The sequence below is a fragment of the Corvus kubaryi genome, unplaced genomic scaffold (genome assembly GCF_017639235.1).
Source record: "Corvus kubaryi isolate FWS band 111438036 unplaced genomic scaffold, C.kubaryi_AGA036_p1.0 138, whole genome shotgun sequence".
Taxonomy (NCBI): Eukaryota; Metazoa; Chordata; class Aves; order Passeriformes; family Corvidae; genus Corvus; species Corvus kubaryi.
The window spans coordinates 19,530,271-19,550,954 of record NW_024580672.1 but is presented as its reverse complement, the minus strand read 5'-3'; the positions used below and the strand labels follow the sequence as shown (position 1 = coordinate 19,550,954).

Genomic DNA, 20,684 nt, shown 5'->3' with positions numbered 1-20,684 from the left:
ATGTGGCAATGTCTACAGTGGGCAAACAGATTCCAGGCATTGGTGAAGCTGTAATTAAAACAACAAGGAAAATGCATTAACATCTGGATGGCATAAGCAAAATGACAAATTCAACCCAGCCTTGCTGAGGAGAACAGATGCACAAAAGCACAAATACAAGACACATACTGAAAAATAAGTCATGCGATTCATGATGATTAAAAGGAGACCAGCAGGACATCCTCCCAGGCAGATGTGCCACTCAAAGTAAACCACTCCACAAGGGGAAGCAAAATGAGTCACTCACAAGAAGTACTGTTGAATTCTTTTAATAACACTAGGAAAATATCATAGTATTAAAGTCCTGCACGGGATCCTCGGAAGGTTATTCGGGTTGGGATTCCTCTGTGTTTATAAACCAAACTTTGTTTCCCAAACTACTCCTTTACAATGGCATTTCCAGTTAAAACACAGCTACCCTATAAATACCTGAATGCCACAACACACACTGTGTGCGTGGGTTTTGTTTTTGTTTAAGTCTTAGCAGAAATAACGGGAAATCTACTCAACACAGGGAAGCAAATGTCGATTTGTTAAGCGGGGGATGTAAAAGCCAGTAAAGAATACATTGCGTACATAATACAGAAGGAAAAAAATTATCATCTGGAGTATTTGAAATTACACTGATTTTGCACCTTAAACCTAGTAAAGTTACTCTGTTGGCCAATACTAATCCACTGAACAAGCAGAATGTTGGTCAGAAGTCTAACGTTTCCTGTACCAGCACAGAGAGGATATAAGCAGTCCATTGCTGTTAAAAGAAAACATGAAATCCAGCTCATGTTTCTGGTTAGGGATCGATTTCTTCGGGAACTATTGTTAACATAACATCTTCGTTGCCCCTGCGCACAACCATGTGCAACGTACTGTCCTTTTTAATAATGTCACTGACATCACTGGCTGAGCTTATCGACTGTCCATTGATGCTTATAATCACATCGTTGTCCTTCAGGCCACCACTGAAAATACAAAGCAGCAATGTGTTATTATAATTGCAGTTTTATTGTTTAGAAAAAAAAAAGAAAAAAAGATTGCTGGATTATTTCTATTTCCCACCCAACAGCAGCTGTGCAGACATGGCAGGCATGAGGAAAGCAATCAGAATTTATGAAGCAGTGAAGGTTACAATAAAGTGCAGAAACCTCAGAATCTGATGGATGTACAAGTTCGATGAATCCCATATTTCACTGTCTTCAAAGGAATTCACTATTGCAAATAGCAGTTAATTCTGCAATAAAGATCCTAGGTGCTGATATCTGTCTTCTAAAATAATTGCAACAAGGCACACTCATTTTAGAGGGGAGATTTCCCAAGCTTTTGGGAGAGGCATAGAGAGGCAACCTGAGTGGCACTGTGTGCTAACACATGAGGAATTTCAGTCCCTGTTCTCCACACGCAGCTCACTGGCAGCCACTTCACATACCCTTCATGTTTTAAACTTGAGCAGAGTAACACATGTAGCTACCCAGCTTGGTCACCAAAAATCATGTGTGTCCTTCCTCTCTGGGCACTGCCCTTAGCACCCAAAATCCCTTTTTCTGACCTCAAAAACTGAACCTTCCTGACTCAAAGCAAGACGGGGCAGAATCGGGGCTGCGTCTCTCCCCGAGCTGGCTGGAGCTGCTGCCAGCACCAAGAAACAGCTGGTGAGGGATGCCACAGACCACAACATCTTGCCCAGTCTTGCACAACGATCTGGCTCCCAGTTATGGAAAAATTAACCAAGACAGACCAGACGTGATTCAGCCCTTCACAAGCATAATCCTTCACAAAACCACAGACCACTCATCGGCCTCTTCCACCCACAGAAGGAGCCTGACATGAGTGTCTCCTGCAAGCAGGATGCCCTTGGCCAATGTTTGCAACAAATCTGGTCGCCTACTGAAGGCATGGCTCAGAACATGTTCCTGGAGGAAGTCATTCCATGGTTTTTCATGCAGCCTCTCCGTGTGACTCAAAGCCAGGACGGGTGACTCCAGCACTGCTCCAGTGCCCCACCAGCACATCTACACAACATGTGCTGGAGAGATCAGCAGAAGAAGGAAACCCCTGGGCAGGGGGACTAGGAGTGAGGAGGACAGAGCCAACATGGGCTGCATTTTAACTGCCAGGCCAACCTTTGGATGGAGCACCTTGATTTAGGTCTGCCTTCACATTCAAAGGTTACATTGCCTCACATCTCTTCTCCCCTTCTAAAGTCCTTCTCCCACTCTCTGCTGTTATCCATGCTCCTAAAATGACTTTTCTGCACCTTCAGACTGGACCTGCACACCAAGGCAGCAATTCCAGCCCCACACTGGAGCAGCCAAATCATTCCTACACATTCCTTCACATTACAGACACTCTCCAGTCTTCTGCATGACCAGCACTGCCAACAAGAATCATCTACAAACGCAGCACAGCAATAGTTCACAGAGGACACTAGACAGCTAACACTGTTTATCTTACATCCAAACTGCCAAAAAGACACCATCCAACCATCCTTGCAGTCTTCCTAAGAGGTAATGTATGCCTGCCCCAAGCAGCTTTCTGCCTACATGCCTTTGGTACCACATAAGCCTCTTCATTGCCACAAAGATTTACTCTTCTCTTAAATGATCACTAGTTTCAGAAAATGAATAAGGTTTCCCATTTCCTGCCCTTGATTACTGAGCGGTTTCCTATCAAGCAAACCCCTAGAGGAAAGTGTCTCCAGCAAAAGCCAGCCAGACCAGTGCCAGTGACCACAGCCCAGCTGCCAGGCTTCAGCCAGACATGGTACCAACCAGCAGGGCAGTTTCTGAGCAAATACTGAGTAATATGAATTTAAAAAATCAGTTGTCCAAACCCAAAAGCTCTTCCCAGTAATGTGACTGCTGACAGAGCTCTCACATGGAAGAGTGCCTGCTGCCAAGAGAGGATTTCAGCCCCAAGGCTTGCCGGGGGAGCTGGTGGGTTTGGCCAACACTGAGGTGGACACATCTTCCCCAAGGTGGACCCAAAGCTTCTCGCTCGCTCTCCTGCAGAGTGACCAGCAGGGCTGTGGAGAGTGTGAATAATCAAAGGTCTTTATTCAGCACTGGCATTGGTACAACAGATGCCTTGGAAGCAATTGCTGAGAAAAATGAAAAGGGAGCTTTCACACCCCCTGAATCTCTGCCCTTTGGGCCTGGAAAGCTGACAGGGCTTCCCTGCAATACCCTGATACAGTTACAGAATTGCCCATCAGGGACCAGACTAAAACCACAAACCCGTTTCCAGCAGACAACATAATAGCAATCAGATGGCCGTAACTTTGTTAATTTAGCATAATGAAGAAAGCCAGTTAAGCAGAGAACAGCCTCCTTCTTTACCCCCTCAAGTCAGTGGCAGTGGTTTTGAGAGAAAAGTACTTCAACCTACGCTTCAGCTGGTGTTTCTGGAATAACTTCAATAACATAGGCCCCAGAGACAACATCAGGGAAGTCTTTATGGCGATCCTTCAGCTCTCTAGCTTTGCTGAAAAATGAAGAAATAGCAAAAAAAATATTTTGTCAAGACAGGAAAAAACCCGCCCACACTTTTTTACTGAAGTCACTTAATAACCACGAGCTGAGGTGTTTTACACATTGATATGGCACTTCAGCATTCATTTTAACCCTTAGATGCATATTTCAAGAATTATTACACTTCTTGCATGCATACAGCTTTTTAATGTTTATTTCTGGTAAGGGCAATAATTTCAGTAGAAACAGAGAGTCAGAGTTAAAACATTTCAAAACTTTACACCTAGCAGATCATAGAATCACAGAATGGTTTAGGTTGGAAGGGACCTTAAAGCCCATCCAGTCTCATTCTCTGCCATGGGCGGGGAACACCTTCCACTGTTCCAGGCTGCTCCAAGCCCATGTCAGCCTGGCCTTGGACACTTCCAGGCATCCAGGGGCAGCCACAGCTTCTCTGGGCACCCTGTGCCAGGGCCTCCCCACCCTCACAGGGAAGATTTTTTTCCTAATATCTCATCTAAACCCACACTCTGTCAGTTTGAAGCCATCCCCCCTTGTCCTGTCACTCCAGGCCCTTTGTAAATAGTCCATCTTTCTTCCAGGCTCCCTTCAGGTACTGGAAGGCCACAATTAGGTCACTCCAAAGCTTGTCTTTTCCAGGCTGAACAATCCCAATTCTCCCAGCCTTTCCTCATGGGAGAGGTGCTCAACCCCTCTGATCATCTTTGTGGCCTCCTCTGGACATGCTCCAACAGGTTCATGACCTTTTTGTGCTGGGGACCCCAGAGCTGGATGCAGAGCTCCAGCTGGGGTCTCCCCAGAGCAGATTAGAGGGACAAAATCACCTCCTTCAACCCTCAACACCTAAAAAACCCCAACCCCGTGTGTTTCAATGCTTTGTTCTACCTGTGGATCCTGCACAAGGGAAAACCTCTGGTTACTTTTACAGGACATGGCGTTACCTGCTCATGAGTCTCTTATAGTTTGAGCATGAATAAGCAAGTCCACACAAAAGCTTCATTTGACGTTAAGTGAATTGTTTAATGAAAACAATTTTATAGAAATGGAAGTACGCACGTAGCTGATGTTAAGTCATGAAAACATACAACAACATGGATATAACCCCAGGACAGTCTCAGTCACTAGCTATTCTCTTCTGAAGCATTAAGGAGAAGAAAAAGCCAGGAGTTGTTTAAGAACTAGCTCATACGAGAGTCTAGAGGAGAGTTCGACCGTGTAGCAGACGCAGAGGAGAAGGTGGCAAGAACTGGCTGCGAGCTGTCCCCAGCCCGCACAGAGAGAGACACGGTGCTGCCTCAAACCTCCCAGGCGCTTCTGCACATCACGAGCTTCATCCAAATGCATGCAGAGACCATGCTTCAGAAAGGTGAGGAGCCACCTTGCTTACTTACCTGGGAGTTAGAGACATCATTCGTATGCCAATGTATTTCTTTTTGGTTACAGCTTTTCCTACAAAAAGGAAAACAGGTCTTGATCAGTCGCTCTGACCAAAGGAGCCTCGCAGGCTGTTGGCTTTCTGGTTTATCACTGTTTTCACAGAGTGGTTTGGGTTGGAAGGGTCCTTAAAGGTCATCTAGTTCCAACCCCCTGCCATGGGCAATGATGCCACCCACTAAATGAGGTTATTCTCATGTTTTCCTCTTTGAAAGCAGTGAAGTACAGTACCTTTAGCTTGTCTGTCATGGGATTCAGTTAGGAACTTCTTTATTTTATCGGATGGGATAGCAAACGAGATGCCTGCTGTAACTTTTAATGTGTTAATTCCAATCACTTCACCATCCTATAGAAATTTAAAAAGTCATTATTAGCAAATGTGGAACACCTCAAAAAGAAATGGATCATTTCTTCCAAGCAGTCACAAAGACAAATTCACACTTTGTAGCTGGTCTTTAATTTTCTAAACTTTTTAAGTCTTAATTTTTTGTGTCTCCTGATAAAACACTACTTAGGAATTTTAGAAAATCAATGTGATTATTCATCTTGCTGCAGAAGAGATCAAAACTGGCCAATTCTCATGCTTCAAGCAGATAAGCAACATATTCTGCAGCCAATCTGTGTTTACTTCAGCAAGCACCACATAAAGTATGGCACCGACTGCTCCTGAGCCACTGTTACATAATAACGTAAAGAAAAATGACAGTTCACCAAAATCAAAAGTTTTCCTGGCAATGTAACTCCAGAGCTTTGGATAAAACATCTCTGCTGTCATCTCTTCTGAAATCTCAGCAGCTTCTTCGCCTGCTTCATCCCAGATAAAAACAATCCAGCCACAATTTTTTTTTAAGTGAAGGTTAAGTGTGACTGAATGTGTGCTGTGAATTGGGTGGAAACAAAAAAAAATTGCCAGATCTCCTTCAGGGCAGAAACTCTGAGTAGTTCTGAGTTTCAGTCTGTGCCATGCCTCCTGAGGACTCCACATACCCCCAGGAGACCTGAGAGCTCTCACACAGTTTTGCAACCTGCTTCAGTCCATTCTACAATATTGGCAAATAAAGCCTAACATCCTGAAAACATGTGGACTTTTTAGGTGTCATTCAAAATGAAAGGGTAGATACATTTTAGAAACACTGAACTGAGTTTCGGTGCACATAAGAAAAGAATTGCCAGCTGCAGGGTAAACAGCAATGGCAAACACCTCACTGTAAAACATGCTTGAGCAAAAAAAAACACATTACACTTGTTCAAAACTGTGCAAACCATAAACATCCTAAACATTGAAATCCAAATGTAGCCTGTAGCCAGCATAAACACAGACAAATGATTAGTAAGAACCATGTGAATTTTGTGTAGTCAGCCAGATATCAAAAGCTCTGAATCACATATCTGGTAGGGGGAGTTTGCTTTTTTCTTGGTTTGGGCGGGGTATTTTGTTTTGTTTTTAAATTAAAAATCAATAAGCTTGACACTAAGTAAACTTAGAGAAACTCTTACCAGATTTACTAGGGGTCCTCCAGAGTTCCCATACTGAAAATAAACATAATTTAAGAACATGTTTTAATATTTACCTCTTAATTTGTTGCAAGCAAAACATGAAAGGATTTTCTGAAATATTTCTGCAGTACTGTTCCCATTGTCTATTAAATATGTGCAATAGAACAGTCCTAAACAGCCAAAGCCATAAACTACACTTTAACATCCCCCATTTTAGCTGAGCTTTGCAAATGCTTAGTTTTTCTTCTCTTGCCAGTGTAAGTTAAGAAAGCCAAGGTTTTCCTTTTGTTTTATTAGTGCCACACTAGAAACTGAGAAGATTTTAGGACAGCTCTGGGAGCTGTTAGTGAAGATTTCTTACAGGGCCAAGATTTGAAGTACAAAAACTATTGTTTTGCCTTAATGCAGAAAACAAACTTGAATCCTTAAACTAATCTTGGCTTCTTTTTCAGAAAACAAGATGGATTTTGAAAAGATATTTGCCAGAGACTACTGCCTCCTCCCTAAAATCCTGCAAGGATTTTGAAGTGAAGGCAGATATTGTGCCTGGTGTGGTTCCTTGGGGGGTTTCTAAAAAACAACCAAGCGCTGCTGCGGCGCAGATGTCCAGATTTACATGGAGAGAAAAAGAAGAGCCAGCCATGCTCCCTGCTCCTAAGAGCAGCATCACAGGAGGAATCTTCCAAGCAGCTACTGCAGAAATGTGAGGGCTGGAGGCAGCAGGCTCAGAGGGGACGTACATTGATGATGGCATCTGTCTGAATGTAGTCCATGTCGGAGTTGCGGAGCCCCAGCTCCTTGCCCCCGCGCTGCGTGGTGCTGACAATGCCCGTGGTCACCGTGTTCTGAAGAGAAAAGGGACTTCCAATTGCCACCACAAATTCCCCTGGCCTCAGGTCTGCAGACTGACCAAGCAGAAGAACTGGCAATTTACCCTGCAAATGAAAATAGAATGAAAAAAAAGAGAAGAAAAATTCAAATGTTAGGATGCTGCTTCTCTGGCAGAACAAATGTTACAGAAGGATGAATACAGCCACAGGGTAGAGGAAAAGAGAGAGGCTTTTATCCCTCAGGGATTTTGCTTGCTCTGTTTTCTTTGAGTATTTTGTGTGGTTGATACTGAAACATCCCAATGGGCATCTACACTGGAGTGTGGGCTCTCTACACTGTAGGAGAACTTCTTTCACAACAGGTACCCATTAAATCAGGACCAGTTCCATGGCTAAAGGGATATTTATGCTCTGCTGTACAAAGCAAACATCTGATGATACTAGAAATGAGCCGTTTCCAACACTTCTTGAAATAATTAGCCAACAGCTGCTGAAGTAAAAGTACAATATTGTTTGAGAGTGAACACTAAAGAATCATGAAAGCAACAGCCCAAGAGTTTTAAACATGCATGTGTACAGTTAAAAGCATTTTATATTCTCACAAGACACCAGCTAATGTTTCATCTTACTTTTTTAAAATGAAGTTTCTCTTCTAAATAATTATATTCCCTCCTACATACAGTGACATCTTCCTCTGGAGATGTTAGGATTTAAAGACTTTATGTGATTTTTCTGTTATGAGAGTAGGGGATACCATTATACTCCCTTTTAAGGTCTTATCTCTAAACATATTAAATATCATGTAGTTGAAGACATTCCCACTAAAACATTCTTAAAATCCAGCAAACACTGCATTGTACAGCAGTTAAAAATAAAAAAAGGGAGGGAAGGTTGGATACACACATTCTTGCCAATGAATCAAGGGTGTTCTGAAACAGATCATACTTGAAATAGATACTTTTCCTTCGTTTCTCACCTGCCTGTGCAACACACATTGAGTGCCATTTCTCCCTTTCTTCACACTTTTGAAAGTCAGTCCTTACCCTTACAGCGATGTGACGAGTTTTTAAATATTTTTGGTTTATCTGTTATCCAAATGATCCTGACCCTCCCCAGGTAATTTAACTACGTATTTAATCTTGTCACTGGACTATTTCTATTAGCATCAGTGAACCTGGACACAAATAAATACAAGTTTTGACTCAGAGGTTTGGAGGATTAGATTACTGAACCCAAAAATCAAAACAGAAATCTGGAGGCATTTATCTTTTGCTTGGCAAAGCTGACTTGAACCTAGCTTTCCTCCAAGCTTGACCTACTTCAAAACTCTAAATTTCTGGCAAAAAGGGAAATTATTACGTGTTTAGTTTGGAAACCCATGGCTAGATCTTTAGAGGTCTTCTGTTACCAGCAGTTTGAAAGCCTGAATCAATAAGTCACCCTTAGGGAAAACAGTCTAGTAATAAAAACTAGCCCAAATGCCCATCATTTTGTATTTTTCACCTACAGTTTTATTTCAAATACCCTAAGAGATAGAAAGTAGAAAGTGAAAAATAATGGCACCAGTTACCACTATATGCAGCTGCAAATACAGAAGTTATGGTTTTAATGTTTAACAAGATTGATCTTGTGCATCCTTTATCCAGCTTTGTTACAACTCCACCAGGGAAATTTTACTCAGATGAGCAGATTATTTCAATAAAATTCATTGCCAGCTGCCAGACAGGGTAAGATTCTTTTTGAAAACTTTATCTTTCAGTCTCCAGACAGGAAGAAAACAATTAAACCAACTGCTCATTCAACAGAGTGAGCTGGGAGAGCAACAGAACAGGCAGCACAGAAAGGAGGAAAACATTTCCATGCCTAGTTACCTTTCAGAGGAATGTTTTCACAACCAGCAATGCCCTGCTATTAAATAATAATTGTAAAATACAGCCCTTATCAGTGCCACAGCCACAGATAAACCCAGCCACAGCTGTGGCTCAGTGCTGGGAAGGATCCAGCAGCTCTTTCCCTGTCGTGTCTGCAGCACTGCAGAGAAGCAGCAGCATCCCAGGGCACTCCCCGATCTCAGCCCACAGCCCTGGCTCCAGGGATGTGTCCAGGACAGCAGGAATCAGGCAGCTACGATTAGCTGTGCTGGGAAGCACGCAGCATGTGCAGCACAAACAGCCCCAGATGGGTATTGTTTGGATACAGGGAGCACCCTGGCCCTTCCTCCTCTGACCAGATGCTATTGAGCTTACGTAGCACGTGTTTGCAAGATGTCATTGGTCAAGAAGAGCATCTTTTTTTGGCACTTATTTGTGCCAAATATGCTTTTCCTTATTTAAAAAAAAAAAAAAAACAAACCACAACACAAAGACAAAAAGTGGCTTTTGTTTGTATCCCAGTGCACTGAACATGGATACTTTGCAGAGGAAGAGAACATTTATCAGCAAATGAAACACAGACAAGCAAAAGAAAACAGAATACTTTTTATTTTTCATTAACAGAAAAAAAAAAAAAAAGAGAAAAAGACTGGTTGTGTACAAAGTTAAAGATTTATACAAAGTTCCTGAGTTGTAACAACAGTCACAAAGCCAAAATCGCATCTGGCAGCAGAGAGAAAACACAGGAATGATCTCTAATACAATTCTGATTGTGCTGAGTTTTCAGGCCTGTGCCTATACTAGCCAGGCTTCAGCTCAAACTCTGATGCTGTATGGATTGGCTGCAGGTCACCCCTGTGATTCAACATGCCTTCTGGAAAGTCTGGCTAACCTTTCCCTCGCTAGGAACACAAATCCATTGCAAAAAGCGCCTCGTCCTGCACATGTTATGAAACACAGCTTTGGAAAATGTGTCCTCTGCTCCTTGTGATTTCATGGTGTGGGGCAGAGCACACTGACAGCACTCGTGTAAATATATTTTTATACATATACAAAACAATGCCATGAAAAATTGGTTTTGATGAATATATGTGTTGCAGTGGCTTTAAATTTGGGGGGTTCTCTCTAAAATAGCTCAAAACATTGCCACAGTCAGTATTAAATTTTTCATTATAAAAAAAACCAAAACCAAAACAAGTATTTATTTAAATTGCACACATGATTCTGAAATGAAACCAGTACAAAAGCTATCAAAATCCCATGATGGAGTGGGAAAAACATCCTTCTGCAGTCCTCAAGGGGAGGCACTTATGGCAGTGCTGTAACCAGGATCATGTCAGAACACCCTCTCTGTGCCCTCACACCCTTCCACTGGCAAGCTCATCCCAAGGAATCCTTGTAAAATGAGTGTGAGTTCAGGGCCCTTAATAGCTCTACTTAATAAATGTGCATTCTTCAATTTCTACATAATGTCTGATGGCCGTCAGGATGACATAACCACCTCTCCAACTCACAGTTCTCCTGTTTTAACTACAGCTTTGCCACAGAAGTTAATTAAAACTGCCAGGCAAAGGACCATGCCTTGCAGCACAACCAGCAGGGAGCCAGGAACACCAAGCACCCAAACCCAGCTCTCCCAGTGAGTCACTGTATGGCTTTGGGCAACATAAAATGTCTTTTCTACCCCTTATTTTCTAATTCGTCCTTTGATGAAGCTTTGGGGCTCTGCTGGATCCGTGTTTACTCAATAAAACAAATCTGCAGGCAGGCATTCTGCAAGCACACAGAAATAGGACTAAACATGCAAACCCCTAAGTGGCACATGACTCACTGTTTACACCCAGCCAGAGAAGGAGCCATTAATTAGGGTTAATATTTTAAGCCTTTCACATCCCAAAGGGCTTCAGACATTTTTATATATGGATTTGACTCAAACCCTGGATAAACACAACTCCCACGACATGGAGTGCTGCACACCACCACAAGAAGTGGCTCCATCCAACAATAGGTCACAGCTATTGTGGCAAGAGAGAGCAGGAGAGGTAGGAGAGGTAGAGATCAACAGCATCAGCCAGGAGCCAGAGGGAATCATACAAACATGGAAACACTTAGGTTGGAAAAGACCTCTGCAATTACTGAGTCCAACCATTAACCCAGCACTGCCAAGGCCACCACTAACCCATGTCGCCAAGTGCTGCATCCACATGGCTTTTAAATCCCTCCAGGAATGGGGATTTCAACACTGCCCTTCTATGAAGAAATTTGTCCCCCTATCCAATCTTGCCCTCTCCTGGCACAGCTTGGGTCTCCTCTCCTCCTGTCCCCTGGGAGCAGAGCCCGACCCTCCCCGGCTGCCCCGTCCTGTCAGGGACTTGTGCAGAGCCACAAGGTCCCCCCTGAGCCTCCTTTGCTCCAGCCTGAGCCCCTTTCCCAGCTCCCTCAGCCGCTCCTGGGGCTCCAGACCCTTCCCCAGCTCTGTTCCCTTCCCTGGACACACTCCAGCCCCTCCATGTCCTTCTTGCAGTGAGGGGCCCAAACTGACCCCAGGGTTCAAGGTGCACCCTCAGCAGGGCCAGCAGAGATGTTCATCTGATGTATATGAGCAGCATAACTTGAGTCAGGTAAAATAAATGAAATCTGGACAAAACAACTCCAAAACTAATGGAGGAGGAAGCACAAAACCACCACGAGGCACAGCCACTGCCACAGAGAAATGGAAACCAAGAGGCAGCCATAACCAGGAGGTGTTTTGGTTTGAACCTTTTCATCCATGAAATAAGTGAATGTGTCTCTATGCTGGCACAGAAAGCAAGTAAATCCCTCCTCTGTTCTGTAATCCCCTTCATTTGTGGATGGAAAGTCAGGAATTTGCAGGAAGCACTTTGCAGTTCAATAAACGGATGAAGAGGAGACAAAAGTTCTGAGTTCAATTTGTGTTAACCAGCAACAGATCTCCTTCATGCTTTTTATTTTTAGGTGGGAAAGGCACAGAAGCTGGTATGGAACGCTAATTCAGCTGTAAGTGTAACTCTGGCAAAACATGTAACTTTCCCGGGAGCTGCATTTCTGTTCTGATTAATGAAACTATTCAACTTTCAGAATATGCTATGGCAAAATAAAAACACCAGCCATGAGCATATGAAAATGTAGGATATCATCTACAATCTAGAAACTGCTTGACAGAGAGCCAAAGAAAATGAAAACCCTAGCTGAATGCATTACAAGCCTCCAAAAGTATTTCATCTATAGTTAGAAAAGCAAAACTGAGTCTCCTTTTCTAAATATGGAGCATGGGAAGCTTGCAGGAAAAAAAATAAAGAAGAAAAGGATGAAGTGTTGTTTTGATATGTCACCAGGTTTTCAATTGCCTGGCAAGACATTGCTGCTCTCCCTTAAAAATAAAATACAAATGAAATTGCAATTAAAATAAAAAAAAAATAAAAATAGTAATTTAAAAATGCTAGTGCTGGGGATGTATGAGTATTTCACTGCATGGGAAGCTGGACCAGCACACTGTCCCCACAGTGACGGCTACTAGGAGCTGAAGAGGGCAGGAAACCACTGCTGCCTAAATTGGTGAATAAACAGGAGTTAAGAGCCAAGCTTTTTACAAGCTATTTCATTTCTATGGGTCCTGAAGGCTTCTGGAAGAAATATGTAGGCTTCCTTGTGCTCTCGAGAGGAAGCAAGGTATTACCCAGTGACAGATTTCAAAGTGAAATAGCATTTTAGAAAAGCCACTTAAATCTGGTATCCAAGTAGTTTGTTTTTTCAAAACGTGGGCTATTAAAATATTGATGCATAAACAGGAAAGTTTGCTGTCCTGCCTCCTCCAGTTTGTACACACGGGGGAAAAAGGCAAATCCCCTCTGACCACAAAGACACAGACACTCATTGCCTCAGGAAACCACCAGAGGAACGAGGGCAGGAGGTCTTGTTGATTTAAAAGTGTCAGACTAAGTGTTTATTAGTAAGATGCAGGAGAAACCTTAAGCTGAAGGTTTCAGATGAAGGGCTGAACGGCCACCACAAATTAGGGATGGGTCACAAACCCCCCCGCTGCTGCACCACACAGTGCCAAATCCTATCTGGGATAAAGAACCAGGAATTGGCCACACTGAGACACAAAAATCTTCAGGACCTGGCATGTCTTCCATGACACAGCTGTGATGTCTCATGGCTGGTTTTTAAGCACGTAGAAAGAACTCAAAATAAAGCCACTCACCGTGCTCCTCCCTTCAGTGCCAAACCACAGACATCATTTTTGTGGACAGAGTTCGATTTCCAGGGGTGAAAAGGGTCTCCAGGCAAAAGCCATCTCCACCTTCCACTACTTTGGGCTTCCAGTCTCCATTTGGGTTGGGTTCTTTTATAATTCTGCCCCCCATTACCCCTGACATTGTCCATTAAACCACCCCGAAATTTCCTGCCCTCCTCCTGGTGTTTATTTTTCAGCAGCTGTATCACACATTCTGATTTAACAAGGTAGTTATTTGCCTTGAGATGAATCCCACCATCCAGCTCTGCCAGCAAAAAAGCATCTGCTCCCTTTGGAGTGTTGTGCAATAGTTTTGATGGGTTTCACACTCGCTGCAGTATCACACGTGCCACGCAGGACAGATTATTTATTTCACCAGTCCCTGCCTATGCTGCCAAAATCCCAATTTTTTCTAGGGAAGTCTTTTATAAATTTTGCATGTTCGTATCCAAATTGCCTGCAACTGCACTGTTCCTTTTTAGTGCTGTAGTCTCCTCCTTGTATTTGGAAGGATATTTAGATTGGATTCATGGCTACTACATTGATTCCAATCTTACTTCCTACTTTCATCACTCCAGCAAACTGCTCTGTGTCGCTACAGACATGAGAAACACTGTTGCTCTCTTTTATAGACTGTAAAAACAAGCACGTTTTTAGGATTGGAACAACTGCTCCAAGGTTTCTGTTCCTCATTGACTGCAAGATGTTTTTCCACGGAGAAGAATTTAATCAGGCAAACGGTTCATCCTTACTGGTGCCCAGAGTTTACCACCCTCTTTCATTTCCTATTGCACTCAGCAAAGCCAAATTAGTTCTAGCAATGTCTTTGACCAGATGTTCACACCTTAAAGAAAAACAGCATTCAGGCTGCTGCAAAATCCGAACAGCTTTAGGAATACCAGCTGGCAGCCTGATCCTATACAGAAGCCCAGCTCTGTTCCTAACCACAGAGCATTCCTCACCCTTCAGATCCTGCCTTAACATGCCACACAAAAAAAGAAGAGAAAAACCCTTCTGCATCTTTGATGTCACCTTCAAATGATTTATTCCGATTAAGGAGCTTTGCCTTTTACTTCAGAAAAATTCTTAGGGATGGTTTTCATGCCATATCCAGATTTTTAAAGGGTCATTTGTACCATTCCATTGACTTCCTTAGCCAGCAAATACATTTCAAATTCAACAAATTATTACCCGTGTGATTTTAAAAAGTCCTTTATGCATCTGAATGACTGCAAGGTGTTTCAGTGCAAAAAGGAAAGCTCAAACACTGAACTTGAGGGGGAATATAAAAGTGTCCCATAAAAGTTCAGTCTGAGAATCAACTTCTCATCTGTGTTTCCATTTTATCTTCTTTTTGTGAACACATGAAATACTGTGATAATTCTCAAATGCAAAGCAACACCTGTCCTTTGAACAGAGGGGCCTCAGGCCTCACCTTGGACTGGGATTTCCCAGTGCCATGTTACCAGAGCTGGTTGGAAATCTGGATCTCCCATCCCATTAAATTTTTCCCAAGTCTTCTCAAAATTATCCTGAGCTGCAATGGGAGAGGCCAGCAGGAGAACAACACCCAAGGTACTGGGTTGTACAGCTGATAAGATGCTTCCAAGGGCATGTCAGACCAATTCCAGCCCTGCTGAGCAGTGGTTTCCACCACAAGCAGCTCATCTGGCTGCATTATCTTTTTTCCAAGCTGCTTCCAGTCTTCCAGGTTCTCCCTCCCCACAAGCAGCTTCCCAGGGCAACCTGGAGCCATTTCCTTAGGGTATCAAATAACATTCAACCCCATGTCTGCTCTTTTCCTAAGTCCTCACAACAATCCACCACAACAATTCAATGTCTCCTCTCTGACTGCCACCTCTCTTCTCTGAAGTTCAGCTTCCTGCTGCTCCAAGTCCTCTCCTTCTCACCGTGCCTGCTCTCCCCACCATGTTGTGCTTCCGATTTCAAAGCACTTTTCCAGCTGCCCTTCACTCCCTGCCACATCCTGCTCATCCTAATGCTGCCACTGCTCATCCTGGGGATCTTTCCCTTTGCTTTGTTACTGCTTTTGCTTATTTTAAGATAAAAATGAGAAAATAAGCGACCCCATGAAAACAGAGAAAAAACAACATGGCAAAAACGTTACTGGTACTGTTCAGTTTTTCTGCCTGGTTGCTGTTAAGAAGCTTTTGCAGAAGAAAAAGGGAAAGCTTTTAAATGATAAAGGTGGCAAGGGAGCAGCAGGAGCACTTCATACCTCGGGTCATCCAAGAGTTCTGCCTTAGGCATCTGACTTAGTCATGAACTCTGGCACAAACACTTCTGACCTCGCTGGGGAATAGGTCTGAACTAAAACAGCACTGCAAGATTTTTGAGTCATGTGTTTCAAATGAAACGTTCTTGCCCATTAAACTTGGAGGTCATTAACTGACAGACCAAACGAGGGGAGCCAACAGCAGCAGCACCCCAAACAGCCACATTCAGCTCATTGCATCTCCATTGCGCAGCATTTCCACACAATATTCCACTTGCTACATGTGCAGAACCTCCTGACGGCTGTTCTGCTGTGGCAGGAGGCACAATAACGCTGACAGAGGAACATTTGATATGGAGGAAGAGTATGGATGGGAAGCTGCTCAGAAAACCACTTGCAGTGTAAGCACATCTTGCCAAGCTGGCTTAATTTCCATGTTCCAAGATGCTCCCCAAGATTATTTTCCATTTTAGTATCTACATCAGTGAGGGACAAATGTATCCTCTAAAAGCAATTTGTGACTTCAATACAGGCACTCAAGACAGAATAGCACAAGCAAAGCACCCCCATTTCTTCTCTGAGGTAAGAGTTGTATCAGACAAAGTGTGTGCAAACCAGCCAGCAAACTGGGCTGTTGTTTTTTATTTTGAGGATGCATAAAGAAGTGCTGTGTAATACTTTCACTACACTGAGAGATGACAAAATTAACCACTACCACCCACAAACTTGGCTTTTAAATATGTGTATCCACCTATATACTCTCTACAACCCAGCCCAGCAAACCCATAGTTTTACCTTCAAACCTGAAAATCAGCAACAGTTTTTGGAAAGGAGGATGTTAAACTAGAGGAATAAAACGTGTCTTGCTTTAACAACTCACCTGAGAATCTATTTTAATTAGTGCAATGTCTGATTTTTCATCAACGTCTTTAATTTTAGCTTCGTAAGTCTCCCCATTCTTCAGCTCCACCTTCACCCGGTTCTTGTTGGTGACCACGTGGGCGTTGGTCACTATCAGCCCATCTTCAGAGACAATGAACCCCGAACCACTGGCAACAGGAACCTCCCTCTTGGAAAAAGGAAGTCTAAAAGACAAGGGAAATAAAACACTTATTGCTGCAAAAAAGCTTAAAGGTCACAAATCACTCCAAATAACACACAGCCAAAAGGAGTTTGGTGAATTTTAATGTTTTAAGCTATCTGCTGTTACTCTCATTAAGAAGATAAAGCACACCCATTAGTTTAACTAATTTTTTTTTCCACGACTCTTAAATTATCCTTAATTCTTAAGCATGACAAATATTTATTATCTCAAAACCTCTTTGCTATTTCATAGCACCAATCAACATTTCTGGCATGCTGGCAGCTGTTTTCAAGAATTTAAAAAAAATAAATCAAGACTGGGCATCTTGTTTACTTGCGAAATAATTCAATGTGAACCACAGCAGGAGCGATCTTCTCCACCACATCTGCAATAAAGTTGTATTTGTGCCTCAGGCTGTTCGGATGTTCTTGGCCTAAAATAGAAACAGAGGACATGTCATGAGTTCTTCAAGTGACTGCAGGAGGGTCATTGCAAAACACCTGAATTAAAAAAAGCTCTGAGTGGGTATCTTTCCCTTCCTTAAAAGTCATCTGCAGCATGACCCCTGGCCCTAGATTTCTCTTCTGCCTCTCTGCACAGAGGCAGAGTGATTTATCCTTAGGAAAAGTGATCTGTGAAACCTCCTGGTCTGGAGTGCCATGGGGCAGCATGGGCTCATCCCACTGTGGTGCCCAGGGATGAGGCACTGGAGGAGCACAGAGTTTATTCCCTGTCTGCACCACCCACTCTCCCTTTGTGAAAGGGATTTTGTACTCAGATGCCTCCATTGCTGCTCTCCTTTCCTGGATGGTCTACTTAGCTTGTATGGTCTTCTCAGATTAAACAAACGAGCTCTGTTCCTCTGCCAAAATACGCCTTCTTGGAGGTTTTTGAAGTCTCAGGCTGCTGCATTTGTAAAATGCCGAGGACACTGAGGTCCTGACCCCAGTGCAAGCCCTCAGCAGCTGCTGAGAAAGTTTAACTCTGCTGCAAGGTTGGGCTTCCTTTCCCACCAGTGTCCCCACGCTTGACCCAGCAGCCTCTGCCTGGCACCCACACGTGGAAGCACCTTCCACAACTCCACACAACCATACTCAAGGTATCCTTTCCACTGATGCACCCTGAGGTCCATCAGCTCCGTGGAGTGGTGGATCCCACACTGCTTTGGAGTTATCAAGCCACCCCCAGGGCCATAAAATAGATATAACACAGCACATGAGGACAATGGGACCATGAAGCTCTGCATTGCTGGGCAGTGTGTAACAAAAGCTCATGCTCACTGGGTATTCAACAGGACCAGTGGGATTTTCAAAAGCAACTGGATACCCAACTCTCATTGTAGCCAACAGAAAACCTGTCTGCACCAAGAGATGTCTAAAAATCTCTGGGAAAAACTCACAATTCTGGAACAGCTTCTCCTTCTGAAGCAGTTCAGGGCCAAAACACTCCTTTATAAAACTGGGAGCAACTATGCAAATTGGGAACATCCCAAAGAGCTATTTTGTGTTCCTTTAGAGGCAAGAAACACCCTTTGTTCTCACTGCAGTTTTATTTGGTGCATCCATCTCATGTTATACAGGCACAAGCCAAGCCTGCAACAGACTTTCAGGAGTATTAATGTGTTGTGCTGCTCCCATCCATCTCTGCCATTTGGCTTCTAAATCTGTGCAGAGATTAAAGCAATAAGCAGCTTTGGATGCTGTAAGTGCCTTTGACAGCGTAAGAGGACAGTTTATTTGCAGAATCACAGGAGACCAAGGACTATCCCAGAAAACCATCCCAATACTGAAACCCTGAATGCCCTCTGCTATTGGAAAAACCAAAGTGGAAAACCATGCAAACTTTTAAGTACACACTGGAGGCAATAATATTTTGGGAACAAAATGCCTCTGCTTTTAACACTAGCCAGACAAGTTTGATTCAGGGGCAAACATGTTCCAGGTGACTTCCCAATGCCAGCCAGCACAGCTGCCCTCAGGAGAGGGGTGCATGCTCCACCCAAACATTATCTGTCACTCAAGAACAGGTTTTTTTCTTATTTACACCCTGTGAAACATCTCAAGGACTTTTAAATGCAGCCAGTCACAAGCAGCAGCCACAGCAGTAACCACGAAATCCGCTGTGCGGTTCCGGAAATGTTTATCTGCTTTATGAAGCAGCAACATTGATCAGGAAACTCCTCACCTACTGTCTTCCTCAAGAGTAATTCAGTGCTTTCTGATTTACACATGAGCTGTTGCCCTTGGGCTTTCACCCCACAGGGGCATAAGGGCTTGCTGATTGAGAAATATCAATTTACTGAAGGATTTCTATTCCTTACTAGAAATATTCGGTATCAAACAAGTCATACCACTGTTGTAAAGCTGACGATTATAATGGGGATAGTTTTGGAAAACTGCTACAATAAGAAATGCAGTTTGGAATTATCCACTTGCATGAAATAGGTGCTTGGACAGATTATCAGATGGGATTAACGTGGTGCTGGGCTAAAATGCCACAGGGCACTGCTGCATCCATCAATATGCTTTGTGATCACTGCTTGTAAAATGATTTCATCTCCACTGCAATGCTGTAGACATCCAAAGGTCACATCCTGCCCTTGGGGAAAAAAAAAAGACAGCTCCACGGATGAGGAAACTGCACAGGAAAAGCACAGCTTTTTTTTATGCCTTCAATCTTTTTTTGCTTTTAGCCATTGAAGAAGAAAAAGGATGCCCAGGCTGTACATGGTGAGACTGCTAATACTTCACCTCAGAGCTGCCTTCCCTTGGAACTGGAGCCTACAAAAGCCAAGATTTCAGAGGCAACAGTATTTTGTACGTAATCCACCTCCTCATGCAGTCCCAAACTAAACTGTGGAGTGAAAAAAAAAGCTTCAGAATTTCCTACTTTGGAAAAGTTAGATAATAAATACTAATTCATGGCATACTGACCCAAAAAGCTCACAGCAGCTGGCCACGCCTGCCTATTGCTTATGTATTAGGAATTTCTGCATTGTGTAACACAGTTTTGCAACAGCTCTTGAACCATTGCCCATTTAAATGGAAAACATACCTTTTAAAAGCAAATAAACAACAGTCAAAGCACTAATTCTGGTGAATTCATTGATGAATGTTAACGAAAATAATTCCTGTGAGCTGGTCTTTACCATCGACATAAAACCTGAAGGCTGTAGTAGAAATATCAATATATTGAAAATTTCTTCTGTCATTGAGATAAAGAGTAATGGGGCGGGGGTAAAAAACGAGACCAAAATAAGCATGCTTATCATTTGCATATTATTCACATACTTAATGCTCCCCACAGCTAACTGTTCTTTGGGATTACTGAGCCACACACTGGGGGTTGAGAGGTTCACTGATCTTTCCTACAAGAAACCACCTGTATGGAATTTTATATAAGGTTTGAACCTAGGCACAAACTACTCCGTGGAAGCCTAAATGGCCAAAAACCCACCAATATTACAAATTTAATATGAGAAGATGCTCATTCCTCAACCACCTCAGGGCAGTTTCCAGCCATCACCAGCCACTGTAGAAGACAGCAGTGAAACTGAGAACTTCACCAGGTACACTTTCCTCCTCTCTCTTAAACATTTATTTTCCAGCTGTACCAACAGCTCAGGGGCTTAGCAGAAAATATGTTTTGGTTTTTGGTTTGGAGGGATTTTTTTTTTGTGGGGGTGGTGTTGTTTTGGTTTGGTTTTAAATCATTGAGAGTTGGGCTTGAATAAAGCTCTAGCTCCTAAATACCTTCAGGCTCTGACGTTCAGATCTTCCCAGACTGCTTGTCTTTCTATTTATATGCTGTGATTATTGTGTTTTGTAACGTTTTTATTGAACTATTGCACAATGCCCTAAATGCCCACGAGCACGGCTAAGAAACCTTTATTAATGACATTATAAAGATGATTGTTGTGAATTCAGTTAATGACCAAAAAAAAGAAAAAT

General features: G+C 43.0%; 1 protein-coding gene across 1 annotated transcript; it reads right to left on the bottom strand.

Annotated features, from left to right (window-relative positions):
- Positions 1-292: 292 nt before the first annotated feature.
- HTRA1 (HtrA serine peptidase 1) lies at positions 293-19,885 on the bottom strand. Its single transcript, XM_042018513.1, has 9 exons — positions 19,789-19,885; positions 17,068-17,167; positions 16,531-16,735; positions 7,196-7,390; positions 6,456-6,488; positions 5,190-5,304; positions 4,916-4,973; positions 3,421-3,516; positions 293-998 (listed from the first exon to the last, which is right to left on the bottom strand). Exons 1-9 carry the CDS (start codon positions 19,883-19,885, stop codon positions 830-832), a joined length of 1,068 nt encoding a protein of 355 aa, XP_041874447.1. The 3' UTR covers positions 293-829.
- Positions 19,886-20,684: the final 799 nt, after the last annotated feature.

Bases quoted from the DNA above. Each gene is read 5' to 3' on its own strand.
- HTRA1 (XM_042018513.1), bottom strand. From the start codon at position 19,885: ATGGTAAAGACCAGCTCACAGGAATTATTTTCGTTAACATTCATCAAT. The intron at 17,168-19,788 runs GTATGTTTTCCA...TTTCTATTTTAG, and splicing joins TGTTTATTTGCTTTTAAAAG to GCCAAGAACATCCGAACAGC. The intron at 5,305-6,455 runs GTAAGAGTTTCT...AAATTTCTATAG, and splicing joins GAGGACCCCTAGTAAATCTG to GATGGTGAAGTGATTGGAAT.